At 37.8% G+C, this 23,981-nt stretch overlaps 2 protein-coding genes across 3 annotated transcripts; one reads left to right on the top strand and one right to left on the bottom strand.

Moving 5' to 3' along the window:
- Positions 1-6,947: 6,947 nt before the first annotated feature.
- On the bottom strand, positions 6,948-16,573 carry LOC104601985 (UDP-N-acetylmuramoyl-L-alanyl-D-glutamate-2, 6-diaminopimelate ligase). 2 transcript variants are annotated; one of them, XM_010265513.3, is made up of 5 exons: positions 16,372-16,573; positions 16,153-16,205; positions 7,912-8,088; positions 7,716-7,796; positions 6,948-7,618 (listed from the first exon to the last, which is right to left on the bottom strand). In XM_010265513.3, the coding sequence occupies exons 1-5, from the start codon at positions 16,426-16,428 to the stop codon at positions 7,450-7,452; spliced, it is 537 nt and encodes a 178-aa protein (XP_010263815.1). In that variant the 5' UTR covers positions 16,429-16,573; the 3' UTR covers positions 6,948-7,449. The 2 variants fall into 2 exon arrangements, with proteins under 2 accessions (XP_010263815.1, XP_010263814.1); XM_010265512.3 differs by having other exon boundaries at positions 7,250-7,618; positions 7,716-7,808; positions 16,372-16,560.
- Positions 16,574-18,787: 2,214 nt separating this feature from the next.
- Positions 18,788-23,411, top strand: LOC104601986 (clast3-like protein). The gene is made up of 7 exons (XM_010265514.2): positions 18,788-19,025; positions 19,157-19,322; positions 20,501-20,559; positions 21,091-21,209; positions 21,319-21,556; positions 22,102-22,225; positions 22,934-23,411. The coding sequence occupies exons 1-7, from the start codon at positions 18,966-18,968 to the stop codon at positions 23,011-23,013; spliced, it is 846 nt and encodes a 281-aa protein (XP_010263816.1). The 5' UTR covers positions 18,788-18,965; the 3' UTR covers positions 23,014-23,411.
- Positions 23,412-23,981: the final 570 nt, after the last annotated feature.

Below are 23,981 nucleotides of genomic sequence, written 5' to 3'. Positions count from 1 at the left end.
CTTTAGTAATTTAATGGATTCCCTCGAATCTGAGAAAATAATTTTGATATTTTAGCCCGGTGGAATGAGTATGAAAAAAATTTTCACTTCTTGCGACCATGGCACGTGATCTACTAACCCCTTTAGTGTCCATAATTTCTCTAGAATTGGTTATGGATGATAAGAGAAGTTGCATGAACAATGAAAGCTTGGAGATGTGTATATATTTGAATGATTAGCTAGATGTTGAAAACAAACTACAAAATTGGGGAGGGCATGAAACTTTGCCTGATCTTTTCATCAGAAGTGGATGATCTAAATCAAGACCAAGGAGATGGAGGTGGTGGAACTTGAAGAAAATAATGAAGCCAATGTTTTTGTTTTCTTACTCAATAATTGTACACCATTTTTAAAATTATTGCAAATTTTGTTTTTCAATTTTATTTAAAAGTTATTTGTGATTTTTTTTCAATAGTCAATACCAATGTAAATTTTAGTTTTCAATTTTATTATATTATTTTTATATTTTATTCCAATTCCGTTGTAATTTCTTTTTCAATTTATCTTTTAAATATTTTAATTTTGTATTCATTTAATTCAAATGAAATAAAATTTCTAAAAGTATTTTTAATTTGTTATCTATTTTGTATTTTGTTAAGTGTTTTTTGTTTAATTTTTAATTATTTTTCAAATCCAGGCATGGCCTCTTCGAGGGCTAAGAGTACAAATGTAGGCTGATGTGGCAGGTGATATTGTTAAATTTCAAACATTACCAATGAGAAAAGGTGTGAGAGAAGGGATTGCATTGCATGGATAAACATGCACAGTTGTACACTCGTATAAGCAATCTCTCTCATCTCAGATTCTGAGCTGGGATTGGCATTTGCCTCTGCTTTTCATCAAATAGTATGACAGTGATCGACATAACCGAAGAAGTAGAAGAAGCGATCACAGATTTTAGAAATGGTGACGCCTGACGCGCGATTAGAATTTACACATACATCATCAGTTTTGTTTTGACATCTCTTTCTTTCTTTCTCTGCCCTTGTTTCGTACGGAAACCACGAGCCGCATGTGCCCTGGCTGCAGAAAACCTCCCATCAACACAGCATTCTGAATAGGACACGTGGTCACTTGAATTTCTTTTATACAGAACTGCAGCGACCTAATAAGTAGGAGTAGGACTACCAGTCTACCACTGGACCAGTAGAGACCAGATCGAGAGAAAGAAACCAAGTGGGTACCACCGACTACCGACTGGGTGAGGGTGATTATTCAAAACGCCGTCTGTTTGGGGCCAAAACTACCGGAAGTGCCCGCTGTTTTGTTATAGCACCTCGCTTCATCTCCTATTCCTCCTACCTCTCGCTTTCAAATTTCTCCCCTTTCTTTTATGTTTTTGTAATTAATTTAATTTAATTAATTTCACCCACCCAAGGTTAAAAGTATTGGAAACGTTATGTGTATCGGTTGTAAATTTAAGAGACGTATCAAGATACATTAGGATATGCATGGATACAGCACAAAAACTTAAGATAAAAAATACATAAAAATGTTATAAATACTCTAATAAATCATGAATAAACATCAATATCACTAAATATAAGATATAAATGAGCTATTTATGCATAAAAATAACACATTTTAGTGAGTTTTATGAAAAATATATTATAATCAATAAACGGGAAGTTGGGAATAGAAACATACTATCTAATTATAGACATAATAGATCAAGTAATTTTTTGCATGTTTTATTTTAAAAATTAAATTAAAATTAAGAAATGTAAATTTGTATAAACATAATAGATGAAATAATTATTTTGCATATTTTATTTTAAAAAAATAAATAAATATCAATGTTTTAAAACACAGAGGCATTCCACTGCCTAAAGGTGTGAAGCATAGTTTAGAATGCAAGAGGCGTAAGCTTCCTTAAGAGAATGGAGGAAGGAGGATTTCATTTTTTTTCTTTATCTTTAATAAAAAACTTTTATATTAAAAAAAAATAAACATGCATAATAGTTGTTAAAAGGGGGGTTTTGTCAAAGCAAACACCGAAGCGGAACAAGACCCCCTAACTCAAAAAAATAAATTAGGCTACAACGAAAAGGGGGACGGGGGTGTCTAGGGGGAACCACTTTCTTTCCTCTTATCATTTTTAACATTGGTCGAAAATGTAAACATATTTAGTTTCACTCATTTTTTCACAATTTTGAAAAACTTGTTGAATCTTACAAATTTATAAATGTTTTGACAAATTTTTATAAGATTTGAGTCTTTAAAAATATTAAAAAGCTTTTTGAAAGGTTTGAGAAAGAAATAAGGCTTCTGAAATGGGTTTAAAAATCCTCTTTCAAAAGAAGTTTTATTTGTGTTTTCGTCACAGTAAAATCGTATTGTATCGGACTCAACGATACAGATACAATATGACCTCGATACAAGGAATAGATACGACACGTTCAATTTGGTACCATGTACCATGTCAAAAACTTGCTAGAGCAATATACGTGACGAAATTTTGAACCTTGCACCCACCCCAAGAAAAGGGCGACAACAATGTAACGGTGATGGTTGGGTTGGATTTCTTTGGTTATTAAGATAATGAGTTTAAAACCGTCCGTCTAACGGAGCAAAGCAACCATGGCAAATAGAGACACTGACTGCGTTTAAGCCCTTCCGATGGTCTTTGGTGCATCATTTTCAGCAGGGTCTCTTATCTGACTCTGTTACTTGCCGTTTTAAGCCAACTTGAGTTTAGTCCTATTCTTATATGTTGTGCTCAGCCTCAGGATCAGGAGGTACTCCACGTTCCACGTCCCCACCCACAGGAAGGAACAACTAATCAAAACAACTGCAAGAGCAATGACAGCTACCTGGCTCAGGGCCTGGTATTCAATCTACAATCCAGGAGGTGTATGTACGACACAAGGAGCACCGTCGGATTGATGGATTGATGATGTCTCACGAGATGGGTCCCTTCCCTTCACTTCTGGTGCAAATTGGATAATTCATACTCTTATTAAATTGTTTCTTTTTAATTTCTGGTACAAAAGTAGACAGCCTAGTTTCTTGTCGTTTTAATGGTGGATTGGTGACTAAATTTCGTCATTTTCAAGTCTTCCTTTGCAAAATAAATCCAAAACCGCTTCTCTATTCTTCAGAAACAAAACCAGCTTCCTCAAATCTTTCACGCTTGGCAAAACCACTTCCACTTGAAATCCATGGTGGTCGCAAAACTGCTATAAAAACACCACCCATCCCTCCTTCTTAACCTTCATCACTTCACTTCGCTCTTGATTTCTACAGTTCCTTTATAAATGGATTTCATTGTCTCTTCCAAGACCCATCCGACTTTCTCAGAGTCGGAAAAGATCGACTACTCTGGAGATCGAGAAGACCCTGAAACCCAAAACCCCATCACAAGCCGCCTGTATCTAAAACCCTCTCACGCCTCCGAAACCCTGGACAAAGACGACGTCCTTCGGCGCATCCGCCATCACAAGCGCGTAAACAAGGTCCAAAACGCTCTCCATGCGCTCCTAAGTTCGCCTTTTTCGGGAGGGGCAGATAATGCCCCCCTCCGCGAGCAGAGGTGGCTGGACGACGCTTTCTCTGCTCCGTAGTTGTCGGTTAGTTTCTTAGCCACTGTAGTCGCCGGGGCAACTTCTGTCAATTGCAGTGGCGGTGATGAAACGTTGGAGTTCGAAAAGATTATCTTTTCCGTTTGGGATTATTCATTATCGGTTAATTGGCCTTGTTGTGTCAGATTCCGGTGAAGGAGCGCACAGCGGAGTTTCCCTTCCCATTTGGATAATCTCATATCGGGAAATGTGAATTGGAGGGAGTGGGGTGGTTGGGTTCATTCTGATTTCTGAAGAGAGAGAGAACGTACCTTCTATAATTAATTAATCAACCGCAGTTTTGTACAGATAATGTAGAGCTACTGCTGTGCTGCTATATATAATTTGCCAAGATAGTGAGCTGTTTGGTTTGTCTATTTGTTTCTGTAGTAAAATTTGCGTTTTTTGGCAATTAAGGCTATTTGAGTTTAAATTAATTGTTCGTTATGCCGTAATTTAACTAGCTCATGCGCAACATTCTTCAGTTACAAACCAAGCGAAACATTTAATTTATTGTTCTATGTATTTCAATGGGCAATATTAGATCAAGAATTTAGAGGAAAGAAAAATGAAAAATGTAGTTATAACCCGTTGCTACCAATGGTATGTTTGATTTATATATGGAATTAGAATCACAATCACAATCACAATCGCAATCGCAATCTTTTGGAATCAGAATGGATCTGTTTCTTTAATATATTTGGTTAATACACAGATTAGAATAGGAATCGGAATCGGAAACATTTGATTCTGCAGGATAAGCTTTATAATCCTAACAAGCATTTGGAAGAGAATCTGTTACTCCGCTTCCAAGCCTCCCTGATATCAACAGAGGAGATGAAAACATGTCAGTCCAACTGTATACATAGACACGAATGGCTGAGCGCACAAAGAAGTCTATCTCTGAGCTGTGTTCAATGGTTGAGCTGACAGAGTTCTTCAATCTCAACGCCACTTGGAGCCAATACTGATTTCTCACGCCATACCTTTCCTGATTTTTAAGACTTGGTCTGAGAAAGTGTTTTTCGAAAAAATGCATAACCAAATATGAGACATTGTGTGGAAAACAGATTTTAGAGTGACATAGCACCGTTTTTTCAAGAAAACTGCATCAATTAATTCCAAAAGCTGTTAATGCTTAGAGACATTTTCCCACTTGGATAAAGCAAGACTTCCATTCCATCTAAGGGTGTCAATGGATCGGTTTTGGATTGGACCCCATCCAAATCAAAATTAATTTAGATGGATTGAATTGGACCAATCCAGACTTAGTGATCCAAAGTATTTATTGCAATGGATTGGATCTGATCCATTGTAATGAATTTATATTGGATTGTGTTGGATTAAGCCGATATCTGGTCCATTGATATAAGATAAGAGTACAAGTGTCAATGAATGGAGTTGAATTGAAACCGATCTAAACTAAAACAAATTTAAACAGATTGGATGGTCCAGACATTAAATTAAACCGATCCAAAATATTCATTGGATTAGAGCTGATCAATTTGTAATGGATTCACATACACCCCTAATTCCATCCACGCCAGGGTGGATGCTTCTTGTCACGAAGTATTGTTCCTCTTAAACTGAGGTGATCATGAAACATTTTCCCACTCAAAAGTAAATGCTTATTAAAGAATAGTGACACTTACTGGCCTATCCAACGAAAATAAAGTAATAATTTGGGGATAGATTAATAAAAGAAGAAATAGAACACTTCATAAGATTCACAAATGACAAAAGAACGACCAAAGAACATAACCAGATTACCCAACTACCGAATCAATAATACAAATTAACTATTTGAAATATACGACTCTATTTGGAATGCTTACATAGGAAAAACAATACCCTACTTTGTGAGATAATATTATAAAGTACCGTTTACACTACCGACCCTGGCCCCATTTATTGAAATTGAACATTCAGAAAGTTCATGTCTGTTAATTAAGCATTTCAGTGCTTAGAGCATAAACTTCGGACAAGCATATGAAAGTAAACTAGAAGTTGGTACCATTTTTAATTAGCGGTGAGAAAAGTGGTTGAAATTACTTGTTGTCGTTGTACGTATTACGTGATCCGCCAGGCAGTAATTTGTAGGGTGCTTTTTTTGGATTTTGAGAGGGGGGAATTGACCAAGAAACTCATATTTATTTTTCAGTTTTATGTGAAGATCAGTGAAAGTTTATTTTCTTGGGTATCACTTACCTGGATAAGTGGTACTCCTCTCCTAGGTGAATAAATTAACTTTTCTCATTTAGGGGAAAATTGCTAATAATTGGATAGGGCAAAAATACTCCTTTTAGTAATGAAACTTTTATAACTAAGATTGTCACTGTCTTATTTACATGGGAAATAAAAGAATATGGATAAATGCACTTATGGGGGTAAGTCTTTCCTAAAAAACACTTACCCCAAATAGTCAATTTTGAAAGAACTTATTATCAACCTCTTTCAGATATGAATATATCTGATTCAAAAGGAAAGAACTTGCATCAATATCTCAATTTCAGTTCAAACAGGGGTTTGATTCACACTCCATGTTTCAGAAATATTTACCATCCGAAGTGTATTTACCTGCGTAAGCGACTTGTTTTGTCGAAAAGAAAACAAGGCAGTAGTGTTATATCAAAAGTTCAAAATTTTGTCACATACTTGTCATAATCAGGGTTTCAGGGGTAACAAGGCTTTTACCGACCCCTGAATATGTTTGAAAGAAACTAAAAAATAAATGTGTTAATAAAAGGTCCGAGACACCCAATTCGGCATATTAATACTTTGAACCTGGTGTTATATTAAAAGAATTTAAAGCAAGTTTATAGAATATTTAAAAAGTTGCTAAGACTCAAACAATCTCTAGATATATGCTTAATTACAATTCAAAAGATCAAGTTGCATTGTTGTGATCTGAGTGAGAATCTTGCCTTAAGCACTGCTAGAGTTTTAGGGTCTCAGATGTTTGCAGCACTGTTTTCAAAACCGGACCGGACCAGACCGGAAAAACCAGGAACCAGTCACCTGACCGATTCCGCTTTCCTCCAAAACCGTTCGAGCGGTTTTGACAGTTTTTTTATTTTTTTATTTTTTTCATCAGAACGGGCCAGCTGTTCGGATTGAACAGTCAGACCATTCAAACCGGTAAACAGACCCCTGACCGGTTCGGTCACCGGTTCGTTTTTAAAAACCATGGTTTGCAGAGTGCCCATTTCATATGGGAAGGCCTTACAACTCCATTATGAGATGGGAATCTCAGGCTTCTGAGTTTTGAGCTCAATTCTTCATTTTAGCAATTGGTGGATTTCACACATGAATACTAACATAATGGTGAGCCTATGAAGTAATTGAAAATTGGAAACTTTAACACTTCAATCCATTAAATTGTCTTGTGAAATGTCTTTGTTGGAAACCACTTTGCATCTGTCTGAACCCAAGATAATACATTTAACTAATTTCACTTGAATCAAGGTATAGATATACAAGTGGATCCAGAACCTGTAAGAAGAAACCTCCTCTAATATTCATTATTTTAAAAGAGCCTTCTCTCCCAAATCTTTCTAAATGGCAATTAATAGGCAAACAAGCAATACCACCACGATACAAGTGTGATTACACGATGATGATACATATCGGGAATCAAAATTAACAGAATATTGAAATTTGAAACCACCCCATAGCCTTAATCTCTTTTTGGTCTCTACTTCAAAATCATTCCCACTTTTTCCTGATCACCAACACTACTTGAAAATATGAGAAGCAACGTTAGCATTGCAAATATAGCTGCGCTTCAAGGAAGAAGAAGAGTGTCGTGCTATGACTAACAATAAAAAATAATAAAAAAAACTTAGCACTTTCACTTCTTGTTTAGCAAACCGCATGTTGATAGGAGGCGTAATGCTTGGTTAGAGTTGTTTAAAACCGCAGATGATCTTGAAACCTGCATTTTCCTTTGTTTCAAGAATTCCAAGGAGTTTTGCAAGCATTGAGCAGGTGGTATGTCCTTCAATATCACAGGTTCTGGCCTGCAAATCATTTTCGATAGAAGATGATCTAAGATCAATTACAGAATTGTCAAAGACCCAATATAGAAAAGCAAGAGCACAGAAAAAGGTTTTTTACCCAGAGCCTTTTGGCTTTTTCTTTTTTGGGGTAACTTTTCCCTCGAGCTTCTCTTCATCAGAATCTGATAGGAAGACTTTCCTGCACAAGGAACTGATGTTGGAGATGCTCTTCCATATATATGATAGCCTTACACGCACACACACATGCATGTCTGCACACACACACACACAAATACAAACACAGAGTAGCATACTTCTCACGAGCTGCAAGCAGATTAACAATGTTGTTTGGAAGCATTCCAACAGTATCCTGGACCTCCTGAAGTGGTTCAGATTCTGTTGCATCTTCTACGGTTTCATCAACTTCTGCTAGTTGTTGAGTTCTCCTTTGGGCCCACTTCCTCCGACGTTCTTTGCCTTCTCGAGCAATTCTAGAAAGAAAGTGGAGGCTAATTCAGATCAGAGAATAAAGGAACAACCAAACAAGACATTACACAAATAGAATATCTATGCACATACTATTTTCAGATTAGAAGTTACATTAAATACAAATTTATATTTTTATAATAACGAAATACAAATTTAATGATAAAAAAAGAAAGCAAAGTCTTATGCTCTAGAAACATGAAAATAAGACTCGAGGAAAGTAATAATCATGTGGAACCCTTTACAATTAGAAATTCTTTACTTCTAAAAAGTGGGGCTTTCAGTGAAAATAGTGGCACCCCCACTACCTTGTCAAGACTTTTCAAGTGCATCACATGCCCAGGGAAACAGATGACCATAGTTGTCAAGGCAACGCCTAGGCGACAAGGCACCCTTGGAGGCTTGCCTCACCTGGTCACCAAGCAGTTTTGTGCACTGTGTTATAAAATATATACTTTTAATTTTTGACATTATAATTATTAAACTAGAATATTCATTTTATGTGTTTATATACTAATTTCTTTTTATTATTTTCTTATTTGTTAGGGTTTAATCAACACAAACATTGCAAACTGCTGTATTGAACCCATGGTTCAAAGTATCGATACACCTCTGTGTATCGGTGCTTATAATGACACTCCCCCTATTTTTCTATTTCTTTGGTTTTCAATTTCATCTTTAAATATATATTATTTAAAAAAAAGGGTCCCCTATCCCAAAGACACATACAATACACCTGACACAGGGTGTATCGTATCAAAATTTTGATCCTTGATTGAACCCTCAAAGATTTCAAAACCTGAACCAGTAAGCAAGGGAAGAACTTAGAATTTTGTCTAATCAACTGTCAACACATTTTCTTCTTCCACCTTATCTTTTCTTCTTTTCCTATAACAAAAGTAGGGGTTCAGCCCCTACATTTTTTGAATTTTCTTTCCTTTGTTCTTTTTCTTCTCATAAAATGTTGATTTTCTAGACTTAAACATGAAATTTATAATTCTCTTATGAAAATTATGGATAATTATCAAGGAAAGATGATTATGAAACCTAGGGAACTACCCTAGGATATATGGTTTTACGTAAAAGAAATCCATCGCCTAGGCGGGTGCCTAGGCGACAAGGCGCCCCCCTGTCGCCTAGCCTTGCCATGGTGCCTTGAAAACTATGCAGATGACTTGGTTAACGAGGTAAACTTTGCTAAAGGGCCAATCTGATTAGAATATCCCCGAAAGGGGGAAGCTTTTACTTGATTCTTTGAGCTTCCATAGGTTATTCTTTGACTACCACAGAAAAATCCCAAATGATTTCTGATTTCAATGATATCTTCTCTTCCTCATCTTGTCTATTTAATGCTTTGTTCTCTCACCTCGCAAAAACCAACAACGACACTGAAGAGAATATTGATTTTATCTTATAAGCACCACCTGCCCATTCAAAAGATGCTTCAGGGTTGCAATATGAACATTTCTTTCCTTTATATTCTTCTCTTTTTTTTGAACATTTCTTTGCAACAAAACAAGAGGAAAACAAGGTGCTTGAGAAAATCAACCTGTGCACTGCATAACCTTCTCAAGCAACCTACTGGTCAATGGAAATTAACATAAATTCCACCTAGACACAATTTCCTGCTCATCATCTGTAGCTAATGGTAACCTGTTCAAATATCATATGCCAGAACTTGGTAAGAACTAGTTATCTGTAAATAAATGTGTCATCCACTTTTTTTGAGTAATGAAAATTATTTTATCAAAGATTAAATAAGAACTGTTACATAATACAACATTAAATATCCATAAAGAGGCACGAGTTGCAGCCTCAAAGGCAAAACAAGCTTACAATTGAGCCCATAATAAGTGATCCCTATCCCCCTAAAGGACCAAGCTACCGTCTCTGGCTCCTTCAACCATCCAACTACTAGTTTAGAATCACGTTCAATCAGCAACCTCCCAAAGTTCAGCTCCTTAGCAATCTCTGCTCCCTGTAGAACTGCTTGAACCTCTGCATTAACCGCATTCCCCACTCCAATTGGACCAGAGAACATGGCAACAATTCTGGCCCTCTGCATTCCTAAAGACTCCTCCAATAGCAGAAGGCCCAGGTTACTGAGGCTGCTATCATCAAAGTGAATGTGTCATCCACTTTCTCCCTTGGTACCTAGGCATCGCTCTCCAAACCCCCAAATCTCCTCTTAAAAGAACCATCCTGAAATCTAAGCTAACCAAAATTAATCCCTCCTTTTTCGATAATTAAAAGGAGAGAATTGTATTTATATCAAGAAAGTAATCTCCTTGATAGTTTAGTCCTCTTAAGATAACTGTTAGCTGCAGTATAAAGGGTCGAGAAGGCAAAGGAGTTGGGCATTGATAGTCTAGCCATTGAGGGTGATTTGAGAACCGTTGTGAAATGGCTGAAGAAAGGGGAGGGAGTGACATGGCACCTCAGGAATGATTTCAGGTGATTTAAATGGTTATCAAAGGACATGACAATCAGAGTTTAAGTGGGTGAGAAGAACTGCCAACAGCTTGGCAGATGGTCTAGCTAAGCAAGGGGTACAAAGAACTCAATTGTAATATCTGGGTTGAGTCAGCTTTCTATAGCTGTGTTTTTCCTTTTTTCACAACCTCTTGTTGTATTCATGCCTGTTTTTTATTAATGAAATCAATTCTGTGTTGCTGATCAAAAAGAACAAAAAAAAAAAGAAAGTAATCTCCTTGGAAAATCCAAAAGAATATGTTTCTCCCATCCCTCCTACCAAGTTGCTAATTAAAAAACAAAAAAAAAGGAAAAAGAAAATCCAATTTCACATGAACTGCCTCTGAGATAATACTGCAAAGGTAGTTGTACTACTAGGAAGAAAGAAAATAAAAGAAAATCCGAATAGAAGACCTTAGCTCCCAATGCCCGAAAGTGCATTCAATACAGCCTCCCCTTCAAGGCCTTTGTACAATAGGTGGTGAAGGTGATCCCACTGGTGGATTCTGATCAAAGATCTATTGACCTATTTTCTATAAGGTAAACAATTACAGACCCCACTAAGCCACCAACAACAATGAGCAATTTAACTATCCTCTATACATGTTCTCAATGTGTTAAAATGGAGAAGAAAAACACAAGGCTAAAAATGAACTGCTTGCTGCTGATAAAAATAAATAAAACAAGAACTGCTTTGCTTGGTAGAATTTAGAAACACCAATAAAATTGAAAAATAGAGAAAATAAAGAAAAACAGAACAGGAGATAGGGGAGCGAGCTGAGGTAACCACTTTCCCCCTTTTAAGAATTCACTGTATCAATTGAAAGAAAACGTGAACAGGAGATGGTCAGCAACTATATGTTAACAACCCCATACAGTTGGGATAAGGCTTGGATGATGATGAATTGAAAGAAAAAGGAGGAAGCTGCCTATGCAGAATTACAAAGTATAACCAGTCATTGTAAAGGAACATATGTTACACGGCAGAGGTATAGGACTTGGGAATAGGATTTAGGGGCTCAGCTGCTATATTTTAGGGCCTGTTCGTTTGCTCTGAAGTCTAACATCCGAAAGTGCAATAATTACATTAAGAGTAGACCTGTTCATGGGTCGGGTAGCCCGATGGCCCGGCCCGCACCCCGGTCGGGCTTGGTCATGTAATTAGGCCCGCGGGCCTAACACAATAAGCCCGACTGTGTTTCGGGCCGGGCTCAGAATTTGTCAAAAAAGCCCGGCCTGACCCGACTTAGCATTATATATTTTATAAAATACATAATATGTATTTTATATATTATATAAAATATATAAATAATATAATATTTATAATTTAATATATACATTTTTTATTTTTTTCTTTATAATTTCTCTCTCTCTCTCTCTCTCTCTCTCTCTTCAGTCGCTTTAGCAGTAGTAACAGCATGGGCTAAATTTCTGGCTCGGGCCCAGGCCCGGGCTTCGGGCTTTTTATGAGAGTCGGGCTTAGGCCCAAGTTGTAGGCCCGATGGTTGGGCCGGGCTCAGGCTTGGGCTCGGGCTCGGTCCTTAGAAAAATTTATTAATACAGAGTGAAAGCCCAGCCCGAGCCTGGCCCATGAACAGGTCTAATTAAAAGGTATATTGGTATTGGTGAACTTTTCTTTCCTCTGAACTCTGAATGCAAAGAATGTTGTTCTGAATTCTGAAAATTATCAAATATCCATTTTGAGCCCATATATGAGAGTTTTTGTTTGTCTTTTGGGGGGTATCATTGGAAAACAAAAAAAATGTATGACTGCACTTTAAGAGATAAGAGATAAGAGGAAACGAACAACTGTTTTTCTCTTAAAGTTAAAAGATTCCTATTAAGAGATAAGAGTTAAGAGAAAACAAACAGGCCCTTAGTTTCAAGTTACATTTTTGAAGTATACTTTTATGTTGTATAAATAATAGGATATAGGATAATTGTTAAAAAAAAATAAAAATTAAACAGATATTCATAAACCAATGCAAATAACTCTAAGAAAACACATCAAGTATTACAAATTTACCATGAGAATTTAAGATTGTTTCATCACATATTACAGGTGCCATCATCATCTAAGCTTTATCCCAACTATAAGGGGTCGGCTTCTACATATTACAGATATGACAAAGAGAAAAGTCCCCTTAGTGCAAGTGTCTGATGCATGTACAACAACCATTTTTAAGTGTCCATACAATATAGAAAGGGATCAGCCCTAAAGATAGGCCACAAAGAGAAAGAGATCTGAAATTATTCAGTCCCATTCAAACACAAAATCAGAGGACCGAGAAACTATGAAGCCCCACTACAATATCCAGCAAACTTCCTTCACCCTTTTCAACTCTAACCACAGGATTAACGAATACCAGATTTCTCTAAAACGCGATGTGGCAATACCTCACCTTGAGGACGAAGGGGCAATGGAATAAAATGGATACCAATTCTTCCTTCTTCCCACACATAGAGCACACATTTGAATATTGAAAATATATTTCTATATGTTTTCATTAACCAACGAAAAAAAAAAGATATTTCTATATGATGATCTTACCCAATAACCCAAAGAGTAATCCATATGAAAAAGACTAAGGTATATGGGAGCTCCAAGTAAATCTAGCAGCAAAGGACCATCCTCCCTCTCCACTTAATTGGAAGATAGGCACATCAAATGAAATCTTCCCACATGTTCAGGTTGGTATAAGAGATGAAATTGGCTTGATGGGATAAGAACATGAAGTATTTTCCATGTGATGGGAAATATATAAAGAAAGAACAACCATCTTTTACATATAGATATTAGTTGACATTTCAAAAGAAAATGCAGACTAGAAATTTAAAAGATAGCTCAACTAAAGGTCTTCCCTAAAGATAACCTTGTCACCTTTCCAGTTGCTGCATTTAATATTATGTGTGTGTGAGAGTGAGAAATGGGGGAGGGGAGAGTGAGGGAAGGGGGATGACTGCATTTGAAGCAGCTTCTTGGAACATGTAGAACATATTTTATGATTGGATATGCTGACTGGCTATGTTTTTATCCTATGGGAATTCTGGCTTGTTTCTCTTTTGACATCCCCTCTGGATTTTACACTGAAATCTCTCCTCACTTTTCTTATAAATTCTCTTCATCTATCAAAACAAACAAATGGATAAATAAACTAGTTCAAGAATGTCAACATGGAGGAATATGATGTCACCTTAGGTGATTTTACTTAAAGCTCTAGACCTAGAATTGATAGTAAAATTAGGTTTGTATATATTGTTAAAAAAAATTAGATTTGTATATGGGATCAGATTAGAAGGACCAATTGGATATTTTTTCTTTTTTGAAAGGTAAGGTAAAAATTTTATTGAATAAGAGAAAAAAGGATACAACAGCTTCCTGGCCAGTGGAGGCTTAGCCAGGAAAGAAAAAACGCCAACTTACAGATTCACAAGGACTTAGACTTAAGCAGCTAAGACACATTCAGAAGGACCAATTGGACAATAGAGATAGAGAAATTTGTTCTAATTATTTTGAGTGGAGAAAATCAAGGATGATTAAGAAAACTCATAATTAAGAGCAAAACATCAAAATTGTGCATGGAGGTCTCCTCTCTATTATTTTTTTGATCAACAAAACTAAGGTTTTAACCATTTACCCATTACACTCAAGTGCCCTCTCCATTATCAGTATCAGTGTTTTAAAAGGCATGGGAGGCGTGGCGAGGTGCCCCCAAAATGCCCTAAGGCATATGCCATAGGCATTGGCATTGATACCTCTAAGGCGTATGCCTTAGGTACAAGAGGTGTACGCTTCATATGCCTTTTTCATGAGGTGTGCTAGAGCCATATGCCTCATGCACCTCACACACACCTCATACAAAAAGACAAAAAAAAAAGAGAAAAGAAAGGAAAGGGAGAGAAAAATAAAAGTAGAAAGAGAAGAAAAAAAGAGAAAACAAATAAAACAAAAGGAAAGGAAAGGGAAGGAAAGAGAAGGGAAAAGAAAGTGGGTCGGGGCTCCAGCCTTGGATCCCCTTGGCTGGGTAGCGAAGCCCAACCCCTTTCAACTAGTGTTATGCATCTTCATTCTTCATTCTTCTTAATATAAAAGATTTTTATTAAAAATAAAGAAAAATGAGATCCTCCTTCCTCTTCTTCCCCCTCCCCCTCCTTCCTCCTCATCTCCCTCCTCTTAAGGAAGTTTACGTTTCTTACATTCTGAAGTCTGAACTATGCCTCACACCTCCAAGTAGTGAAATGCTTCACGTCCTCCATGTTCCCTAATTTGCAAGATTATAAGCATTTTATTCATCTCCCAAGGACACCATCTAGCCCAAACATCAAACTTGCAATGTTTTCCCATGTATTTTCTTTCTGAGTACATTCTTTCCCATGTGTTAGGCATCAGGAGCCATTGCCTAACCATTTTTTAATGAATGGAATTATTGCCTAATTATTGGCACCATTGAATAGGGGTGCTCCACTGAACTGTGGGCTATTTCTTAAACTGAACCGATACTACCGGTTTTGGTTAGTGGGTTTTTTTTACGCTAACCAAAAACTGAACTGGTCCTTCAGTTTTTCAAAAATACCAAACTGAACCAGAACCGATTGGTTCAGTTTTTCGGTTTTTTATGAGCACCCCTACCATTGGATAGCATTAGCAGAGTTGCCTTCAATGACTAATTACTTGACAATTTGAAAACCCATTAAGAGAATGTAGGCTTAATTCAGAAACAAAAGACCCTAAGATTTAGTACTAGGCAGGTTTGAACCACCTAAATTTCTGATGAAGGGAAACCACAAACCATTACTATCATGTTTCACCTCTATGAATCTGTCTGCTAGGGAAAAAGCAAATCCTAATTATAAGTTAGAGGTTATTGTGTATCAAAAATTAAAGAAAACAGTTAATCTTTGGGGTATGTAGATATGGCATTATGCAGTGATCCAACCTTTCTTTCTTTTCACCATGGATCATTACTTTATTCATTAATACCATTAGCACAGCTTCCCTTTTCTTGGATCTTGTCAAAGCAACATTACCAATAAGTAGGCTATCGATATCTTCAAACCCATCCATAACTTTGCACTACCTTCGATTTTTCATTGCATCTAACCTCATCATCATCCCACAAGCATCTAAACCTTGTTGTTGTACTCTTTCAAGACGGTCCAATCAATGCATGGAGACTGTATGACACTAGGTGCACAATATACCGCATTAATTTCAACTTCCATCTCTTCTGTACTCTGATACTAGAACGATGCCAATTGGAAGGTAATAAACCTAAAAAAAGTGTAGTTGTAAACGGGGATAGAGATATAACATGTAAGGTTATAACAGCTTCAAAAGGATGATGAGATTATTATGTTATCAGGTTCATTTAAACCGCTCATCCACAGACTCGAAGCAACATCTCATCGTTCCTAATAGCTGCATTCAGGAGAGACTTTATTAAATACTAAAAGTTTCTATATCGATGTCCAACGGAATATCGTTAAAAATAGCTAGACCATAAAATTCAAGTCAACAGAATCCAAAATGATAAACCAAAGCATAAGCAGGAAAATAAAAGCATCCAAAAAGACAACAGGAGCAACTATCGTAATACCTGGTTTTGTTTTCCCTCTGGACTTTTCTGATCTCTTCATCCTGTTTAATGCCCTGTATTGGAAAGAAGATTGCATACTTAAGACCTCGGTTAAGAGAAGAAACTTACCAAACTTTATCGAAAAACAAAAGATTTTCCGTGCATACATATATACTCTGATAAAAACAGAAATTAATAACAAGATAGAATTTCATAGAGACAGTGGGAAGCCGGACAAACCTGCTCGGAGGTGAACTCCTCGGGCGCATCGGAGGAGTCGTCATCCCTTTCCGACATCGATTCCAAGCTTTGCTCAGTTGTCTTTTTTTGTTTTCCTTTGCTTCACTATGTGTGTAATTGAGGCGAGAGAGTTGCTGCAACTGGCGAGTAGGGTTTTTGACAGTTTCACAACAGAAAAGGAAGAGCTAGGCAGTGCGACTGTGTGAGGTATTAACCCTTAGGTCCAGTTAGGGATGGAGTGGATCAATTCAACCCGGATGGAGTGGGTCAATTCAACCCGGATAGTCGAATAGTCCAGTTAGGGATATGCTACTAACAAAACGCTTCCAATACTATTCCAACTAACCATTGCAGCCGTACATTGAGAACTATATCCGCATATACGGCTGCAACGGGTGGTTGGAACGTTGTTGGCATCATGTATTGATAGCTGATTGAAACTCGACCAATGAGAGTGTGCATTGTTAGGGTCGCACCATTGCCGTCGTATTTCGGGATTGATTGATGTCTTTGGCCATGTTAGTTGGATATCCTGTCACACGTCGCAACAGTTCTATGTTGTCGATAAGCACATGTGTCAAAGATCATGAAATTGTCCGAAGACCTCGATCGCCGGTCTACTTGTTTGAGCGTTGGGATCTCTACAAAGAATGTGACCGAATGCACCACAACACTCGACTATTTAAAAGCACTTTCATCGAGGTATCTCTCTTCAACCCTTGGTCTCTCTAACCTCCCTTCTGTTCCCCTATTCTCCTCAATGTTTCGGCTAAGACCAATTCATTGCCAATAGCTTGGTTCGATCAACCTTTTCATATTTTATTGACTTGAACATCGAAATGTCTTACCCGGGGACCTCTTCCTTAACACCTTTGATTGTATTTGGTTGCAGGTTTCTACTTAGTGCACTACCTCATGACTAGACTTATTCATGGGCCGGGTAGTCCGATGGCCCGACCCGCACCCCAGTCGAGCTTGGTCATGTAATTAGGCCCGCGGGCCTGACCTCGGGCCTAACACAATAAGTCCAACTGTGTTATGGGCCGGACTCAGAATTTGTCAAAAAAGCCTGGCCCAAGCTGAGCATGGTCCAGCCCGACTCAGTATTATATATTTTATAAAATACATAATATGTATCTTATATATTATATAAAATATATAAATAATATAATATTTATTGAAATATATATTTATAATTTAATATATACATTTTTTTCTTTATAATTTCTCTCTCTCACACACTCTCTCTCTCTCTCTCTATTTAGTCGCTTCAGCAGTAATAACAATATGGGCTAAATTTCGAGCTCGGGCCCAGGCCCGGGCTTCAGGCTTTTGTGAGGGCCGGGCTCAGGCCCAAGTTGTAGGCCTGATGGTCGGGCCAGGCTTGGGCTCGGTCCTTAAAAAAATTTGTTAATACAGAGTGAAGAGTGAAAGCCCGGCCCATGAACAGGTCTACTCATGACTAGACCTATTCATGGGCTAGGTGGCCCGACGGGTCGGCCCGCCCCCCGGACGGGCTTGAACACACATTTGAGCCCATAGGCTTGACCTCGGGCCTAAAAGCCCGAATCTGACTATGTTGCGAGCCGAGCTCAGGATTTGTTAAAAAAGCCCAACCCAGCCTTACCTATAGGTTAAATAAAAAAACCCTAATATCCTAACCCCTCTTCTCATTCATCTCTTTCTTGTCTAAGCCAGTTAGTCGAACCTCTTCTCAATTTTCACAGTGACTCACAACCTCACACTCTCAGGCAAATACAGAACCATCAAACACTCACCCGCGCAACCAGTAAACTCCAACAGACTGACATGAGTCTTTTCTCTCTCTCTCTCTCTCTCTCTCTCTCTCATTCATCTCCTCAGTTCTCACTTCTTCTCTCTCAAATTTCAAACGCGAACTCAAGCACCAGTGGCGGCGATGAGTCCTCTCTCTCTCTCTTTCAGACACGAACTCAGCACCGACGAACACAATCACCGGTGATGAATCATTTTTTCTATTAGGTTGGGCATCGGGCTTGGGCCCGGACTTTGAGCTTTTTATTAAGGTCGGGCTCAGGCCCATATTATAGGCCTATTGGTCAGACTGGACTTATGCTCGGGCCTAACAAAATCTATTTATGAAGACTAAAAGCCCGACCCGGCCCATGAAGATGTCTACACATGACTCATCCTTTCACCTTCTCATCCAAGTTAGTAGAACCTTATTTGCTGCACTTTGGACCACATCAATGATAGTCATCTCCCCTCTAATCCCAACCGGGTAGGGATATGCTACCAACTAAACGCTCTCAAGAGACGCATGAATAACAATTGACACGTGAGAGGTTCCCAATGCACGGCTGCACCAGCTGTTGGGACTTGTGTTGTGACACCGGTTCGTCTGGTTTTAATTGTTAATCCTTCCGGATCCGGGTTCGTGATATTGCGTCGATTCTTTTCCTTCTTTGATTTTTGGCGAAGATCGATGGACTCCTGATTCCTGAAGGCTGAAGCATTGGCGCACAAGGAGAAGCAATACCTCAAACGCGAAACAACTATTGATATAGTAAGATCGCGCGCAATAAGGAACCCGTTCACGCTAAACAACTGATAATATGGAATTCATACTCGAAGAAGGGAAACATCTCCACGAAGAATGTTCCACTCTTATTCTGGTATATCCAGTTTCCAATGCTTTCTAGATATTTTAGGGTTCCATTAATCTAGGGTTTATTGTTATTTGTTCTTCAAGAATGCCAAATGTAGTTAAAAGTTAGGGCTTTGATATGGTTCTCGTCATTTTCAGCCTGCATTGTCGATTGGGAACGTGGGGCAATTAGCAATAGATCTCTTGGTCTCTTCTATGGGAGCAGACAGAGTCGGCTATTTGGATGACCCCTTCGTTCTTCCCTGCGTCGGAAACGATGCCTATGGATCGGCTTCGAGAGGAGATCTTGCTTTGCCCCTTGAAGGTGTTCTTCTATTCAAGAATATTCCAGACTTTTTCTTTTTTCCTGTCTATTAATTTTGAAATTATTTTATTTTCGAAAAAAAAATTAGTATGTTCTGATTTCTGAAGGAAAGGTAAATATAGAAGTTGTTACTATCAAAGAAAACATATCAAATGTAAAACTGTGACCAAGTATAATGAGAGGCTGTACAGCACTATAAATTGTAACATGAAAGGCTATACTAAAATAACCGTAATGATCAAAATTAACATGGAAGTTAAGAAACAGGGAATATGAGACAGCCCTGAAAAGTGATTTCATCACCAGCCAAGTCCAAAGAGTGCCAGTTTTGTTGTTTACTACGCCATCCGTAGAACTGAGTTTGTTCTCGAATACCTGGGAATTTCTATAGTTCCATATCGCCCAAATAATTGCAGCCCAACGCCACAATTTTTTGAAGGGCTCCATATATTTCATTAGAGTTTGGTTTTTATTGCCCGGAGCTTTTAATGTTAATTACAATTCATGTTCGCATCTTGCAGTTGTAACTTTTAATAGAAAAGGAATCTAAGCGTAAGGTGTTCCACCATTCAATTGGGTCCCGTCTTGGATATTTGATGCCAAAATGTCTTCCTTATTGGATGACAATGTACATCCTGGTGATATTATTTCTACAATTCTACTTCCATCAGGACAAGTTTGAATGCATTTTTCTCATCTTAGAGTCCAAAATAGTGCAAGAAATCAGGATGTTTATGATTTTCGGTTTAAGTTTTAAACTTTCCTCAATGGGTCTTATCATGTGTCTCACAGGTAGCACCAAAAGGCCATTACTTAATGCTGGTTTCAATTATCTGGGGTCTTAGCCAGGGTGTTCTCATGCTTGTCGAGGAATGGTACCTTGACAGATTGCACCTCCCTGTATATGCTACAGTATGATGTGAATATGACCATCTTTACTGAGTCATGGTGGTTGTTTTCTTTTAGAAGAATGTATCTTGTTTCAGTTGGCTTTAAAAGTCATAATACTGGTTTAGCTATCTTATTGTTGGGTTAACTTAATTTCAAGCCATTAAATACATGGTTCAGTGTTGTAAAGCTAGTGCTTCTCTAACTGCTGCAGTCATCTGGTTGACAGCATAGAGTAATATTTATTCATAGAAAGAAGCACAGAGTAATATTCTGCTTCTGTCTTGCAGCATATGATTCTCCTTCTAATGCTTTGAGTCTAATCCAACAAAGGTCCCCACTTGTTAAGGTATTCTGTTCCCTATCATTTTTATAATTGCATATATGATGCCATAAGTTTATATGTGTGTGTGTGTGTGTATACCCACTGTTAGAAGGTAACACTTGGTTCTCCTCTGGCTAGCTAACACTTGGTTCCTCTCTGTCTTACTCTTGTAACGCTAAGTTCCACATGCAAATAAATGAACTTTCCTTCTATTCTCAGGTGTAGATTGTGTTACTTGTTCAGAATTTTTATTGGATATAATATCTCTCATAAAGGATATGACACCTACGGATAGACCAACAGATAGTTGTTATTTGCCTAGTTTTTCCAATGTTCAAGACTGTAAATTCTGCACTTAGATTTTCGTCTAATTTATTGCTCTATATTTAGCTGTTATTAATGTGGTAGAAAGTAAAGCTACCATGGGTTAAGAGCAAAGGGTAATTAGCATCGTCACAGGGTTATGAGCCTTTCTTTATGATTTTATCTTCTGTACCTTGTCTTGATGCTTTGAGTTCTTGAAAGAGAAGCCTGACTTCTCATGAATAATAACAGGGAAAGATGGTTGAATTTGCAAAAAGTTTGGCTGATTTTGCCATTTCTAGTAGGAAGAACCATGTTGTTGTGCTTTCTAGCTTGGATGCTGGAAGGAGGAAGAGAATTGACATGTCAAGGTTAGTCTCAAGAATTCATGATTATCTTAACCTTCAGGTTTGTGTTTGTCTTGCTGGTGATTTTTGTTTTTCAGTTTGTCCATAAAAAAAACTTTGGTTGTCGTTTCAGTGAAATGCAAATATTTTATCTCTCAAGTACCCACAAGGATGGAACAGATGATCACTGTGAAAAGATGGGATGGAAGAGACTGCAGGAATACAACCCTACTGAAAGGAAATGGGAGTTTCTCAATGATCTAGCTGAGGGAAAGTTCATTGATGAAGGAAATTGGCCTTCTGAAGATGAATTGATTGACGAAGATTACTACCCAAGTTTGCCATTTGCTGCACTCTTCTCTTGTTTCAAGGTATGTTTTGGAGCCCAACAAATTTTTATTTTTATTACAAAAAACTTGGGAAGCCTCTAATTGAACCTAGCCCCCCATCTAACCTGATCCTGTTTATATGCATATAAAGATCTATTTATGGTTATATACAAATTCACACACACACACACACACCACATACATAAGCATGTTACATATATTTTTCGATGGATGACAATAACATTTATTAGATTATTGAAAAACAATATATTCAATGTGCCCTGAACCCCATTTCTGGTTTATCGTGTGTACAATTATCCTCTTGAAAGATAACTTCTAGATATTAAGGTGGCATTTAGTAATGTTCTGCTGGAACATTTTTGGTGTCCTCGGGAGGACAAAATATTGCATTTTTGTTCCCATAACACCCAAAAAAAGCTCCACAAAATTCCACCTAAGTTTCTAAGCTATAAATAGCTTGCCAACCATGTATTTTGTAGTCTCTGTCTGCTGCGAATAGTTTGTAGAACTGTAATATGTCTCAGATCAATATTGTCTTATGATAGCCTCTTGGGTTATGGAATCAGGCTAAAGGTCTGAAGGTTACTTGCATCTTATGCTATTGCTCTGAAGGAGATAACGTACCAGATTCTTTCCAGTTGGCAGAGGCAACATGCAAACTTCTAGGGCTGAGCATTTCCAATTTCCATGGTGAGTTCTGCACATCATATTTGATCTTGTTGTCAAGACAGTGAAGTTGTGTCCCTTGTGAATAGAAATCAGATAATGACTAGACAACCACTTAATTAGTCTCCCACTTATACCTTGATATGCTTGCATTTGGAAAGCCACCTTCTCAGATGGAATACTTTAGAGGCTTGATGCCATGACCTCTCCAAGCATTAGGAGTGTGTTTTAGATTTAGGGAGTGTTCACCAGTATGTGTGATTTTGATTTCAAAATCATACATATTGGCAAGCACCCTTAGTTTAGAAGTTTTATATTGTCCATTCAGTCTTGTTTCGTGTATGCTTGACTCGAGAGGTAGTCACCAATTGAGGGGTATACTCATAAACTGGTTGACGACATGGAAAAGAGTGAGTCATGGTTCACTAAGGGGTGTGCTTGCCAATATGTATGATTTTGTTTTTTCAGAACAAGAATAACTGCCACATCGGCAAAAACAATATTATTTTGCTGATGTGGCAGTTGCTTTTGTTTTGAAAAAGAAAATCAAACTTATTAGTGAGCACCACCTATGGATTTCAAGAAGTTTGCAGTTAATGCATGAACATAAAGTAAGAAACTGCCACATTGGAATCCAAGGACACTAAAGGAGTCCAAAGGCAATAAGATTTGATTAAATGGTTAATACCTTAACATTTTAATCATACTCATTGGTCCTACTGGTTTTTTCAGGCAAGCAGGGTGGTGGATGGCTCATTCCGTTCTCATGGACGAGTTTGTATGGGCCACCTCCAGATAACTCACTTTTTTAGGCCAGATGGTTTTGATGATCCCCAAGGGTGAGCTTCTTTCAACTCTAATGAGGACAAATAGAAAATTGTTGGGTAGGGGCATCTTCAAACTAAACTTCGACACCATTGTATACCTGGGTGTCATAGAGTGACTTCTTCAGTTGTGCGCCCCCCCTTCGAAAGAATAAAAAAGGGAAAAGGAAGAAAGCAAAAGATATTGCATGCATGCATGCATGATCAAGAAAAGTTACAGTAAACCAGGCTATTCCAGGTGATGCATACATAACTTTCTTAATTCATGTTTAATCTAATTGTTTGAATCAAAATTCGGTATTATGAGCCTTCTTAAAGATTATTCTCTTGGTTTAATGGGGATTACTTTTATGACCTATTTCATATACCATTCGTTCTTGAGGTCAGTGAGTTTGTTTGAAGTTCTCAAGTTTGTGCCCCTCCCCCTCAAAGTACTCCTTTTTATTTATTTATTTATTTTTTTTTCAATTCACTGTTTCTAACTATGGAAGTTCTGGATGGTTAATTTGTTATTTATCAAATAAACAGACAGTTTTCGATTGTTAACCATATTAAAAAAAAAACTTTGGTCGAATTCCCAACATGCTAACATCCATAGTGGCTCCAGAGTCTAGAGCATGCCCTTCAGAGCTCATCCCTCGTAATTTTGACTGATATTTCTATTTTGCATGGTTTTCAAAACCGGACTGGACTGGATGATTGGACCGGAAAAACTGGGAGCCGGTCAGGTGACAAGTTTCGGTTTTTCCCAAAACCAGAATTTCTTCAAAAACTGTTGATTTTGGTCAGCAAATCGCTGACCTGGGCGGTTAACTGTTCGAACCGTTCAAATGGTTTTGACCGTTTTTTATTTTTTTGCCAGAATAGACCAATTGTTTGGTTTTAATGGTTGGACTGTTTGACCCGGTAACCAGACCCCTGACCGATTCGGTCTCCGGGTCGGTTTTAAAAACCGG

The sequence above is a fragment of the Nelumbo nucifera genome, chromosome 6 (assembly GCF_055504915.1).
Source record: "Nelumbo nucifera cultivar China Antique chromosome 6, China Antique-T2T, whole genome shotgun sequence".
Taxonomy (NCBI): Eukaryota; Viridiplantae; Streptophyta; class Magnoliopsida; order Proteales; family Nelumbonaceae; genus Nelumbo; species Nelumbo nucifera.
This window is presented reverse-complemented; position numbering and strand designations above follow the sequence as displayed.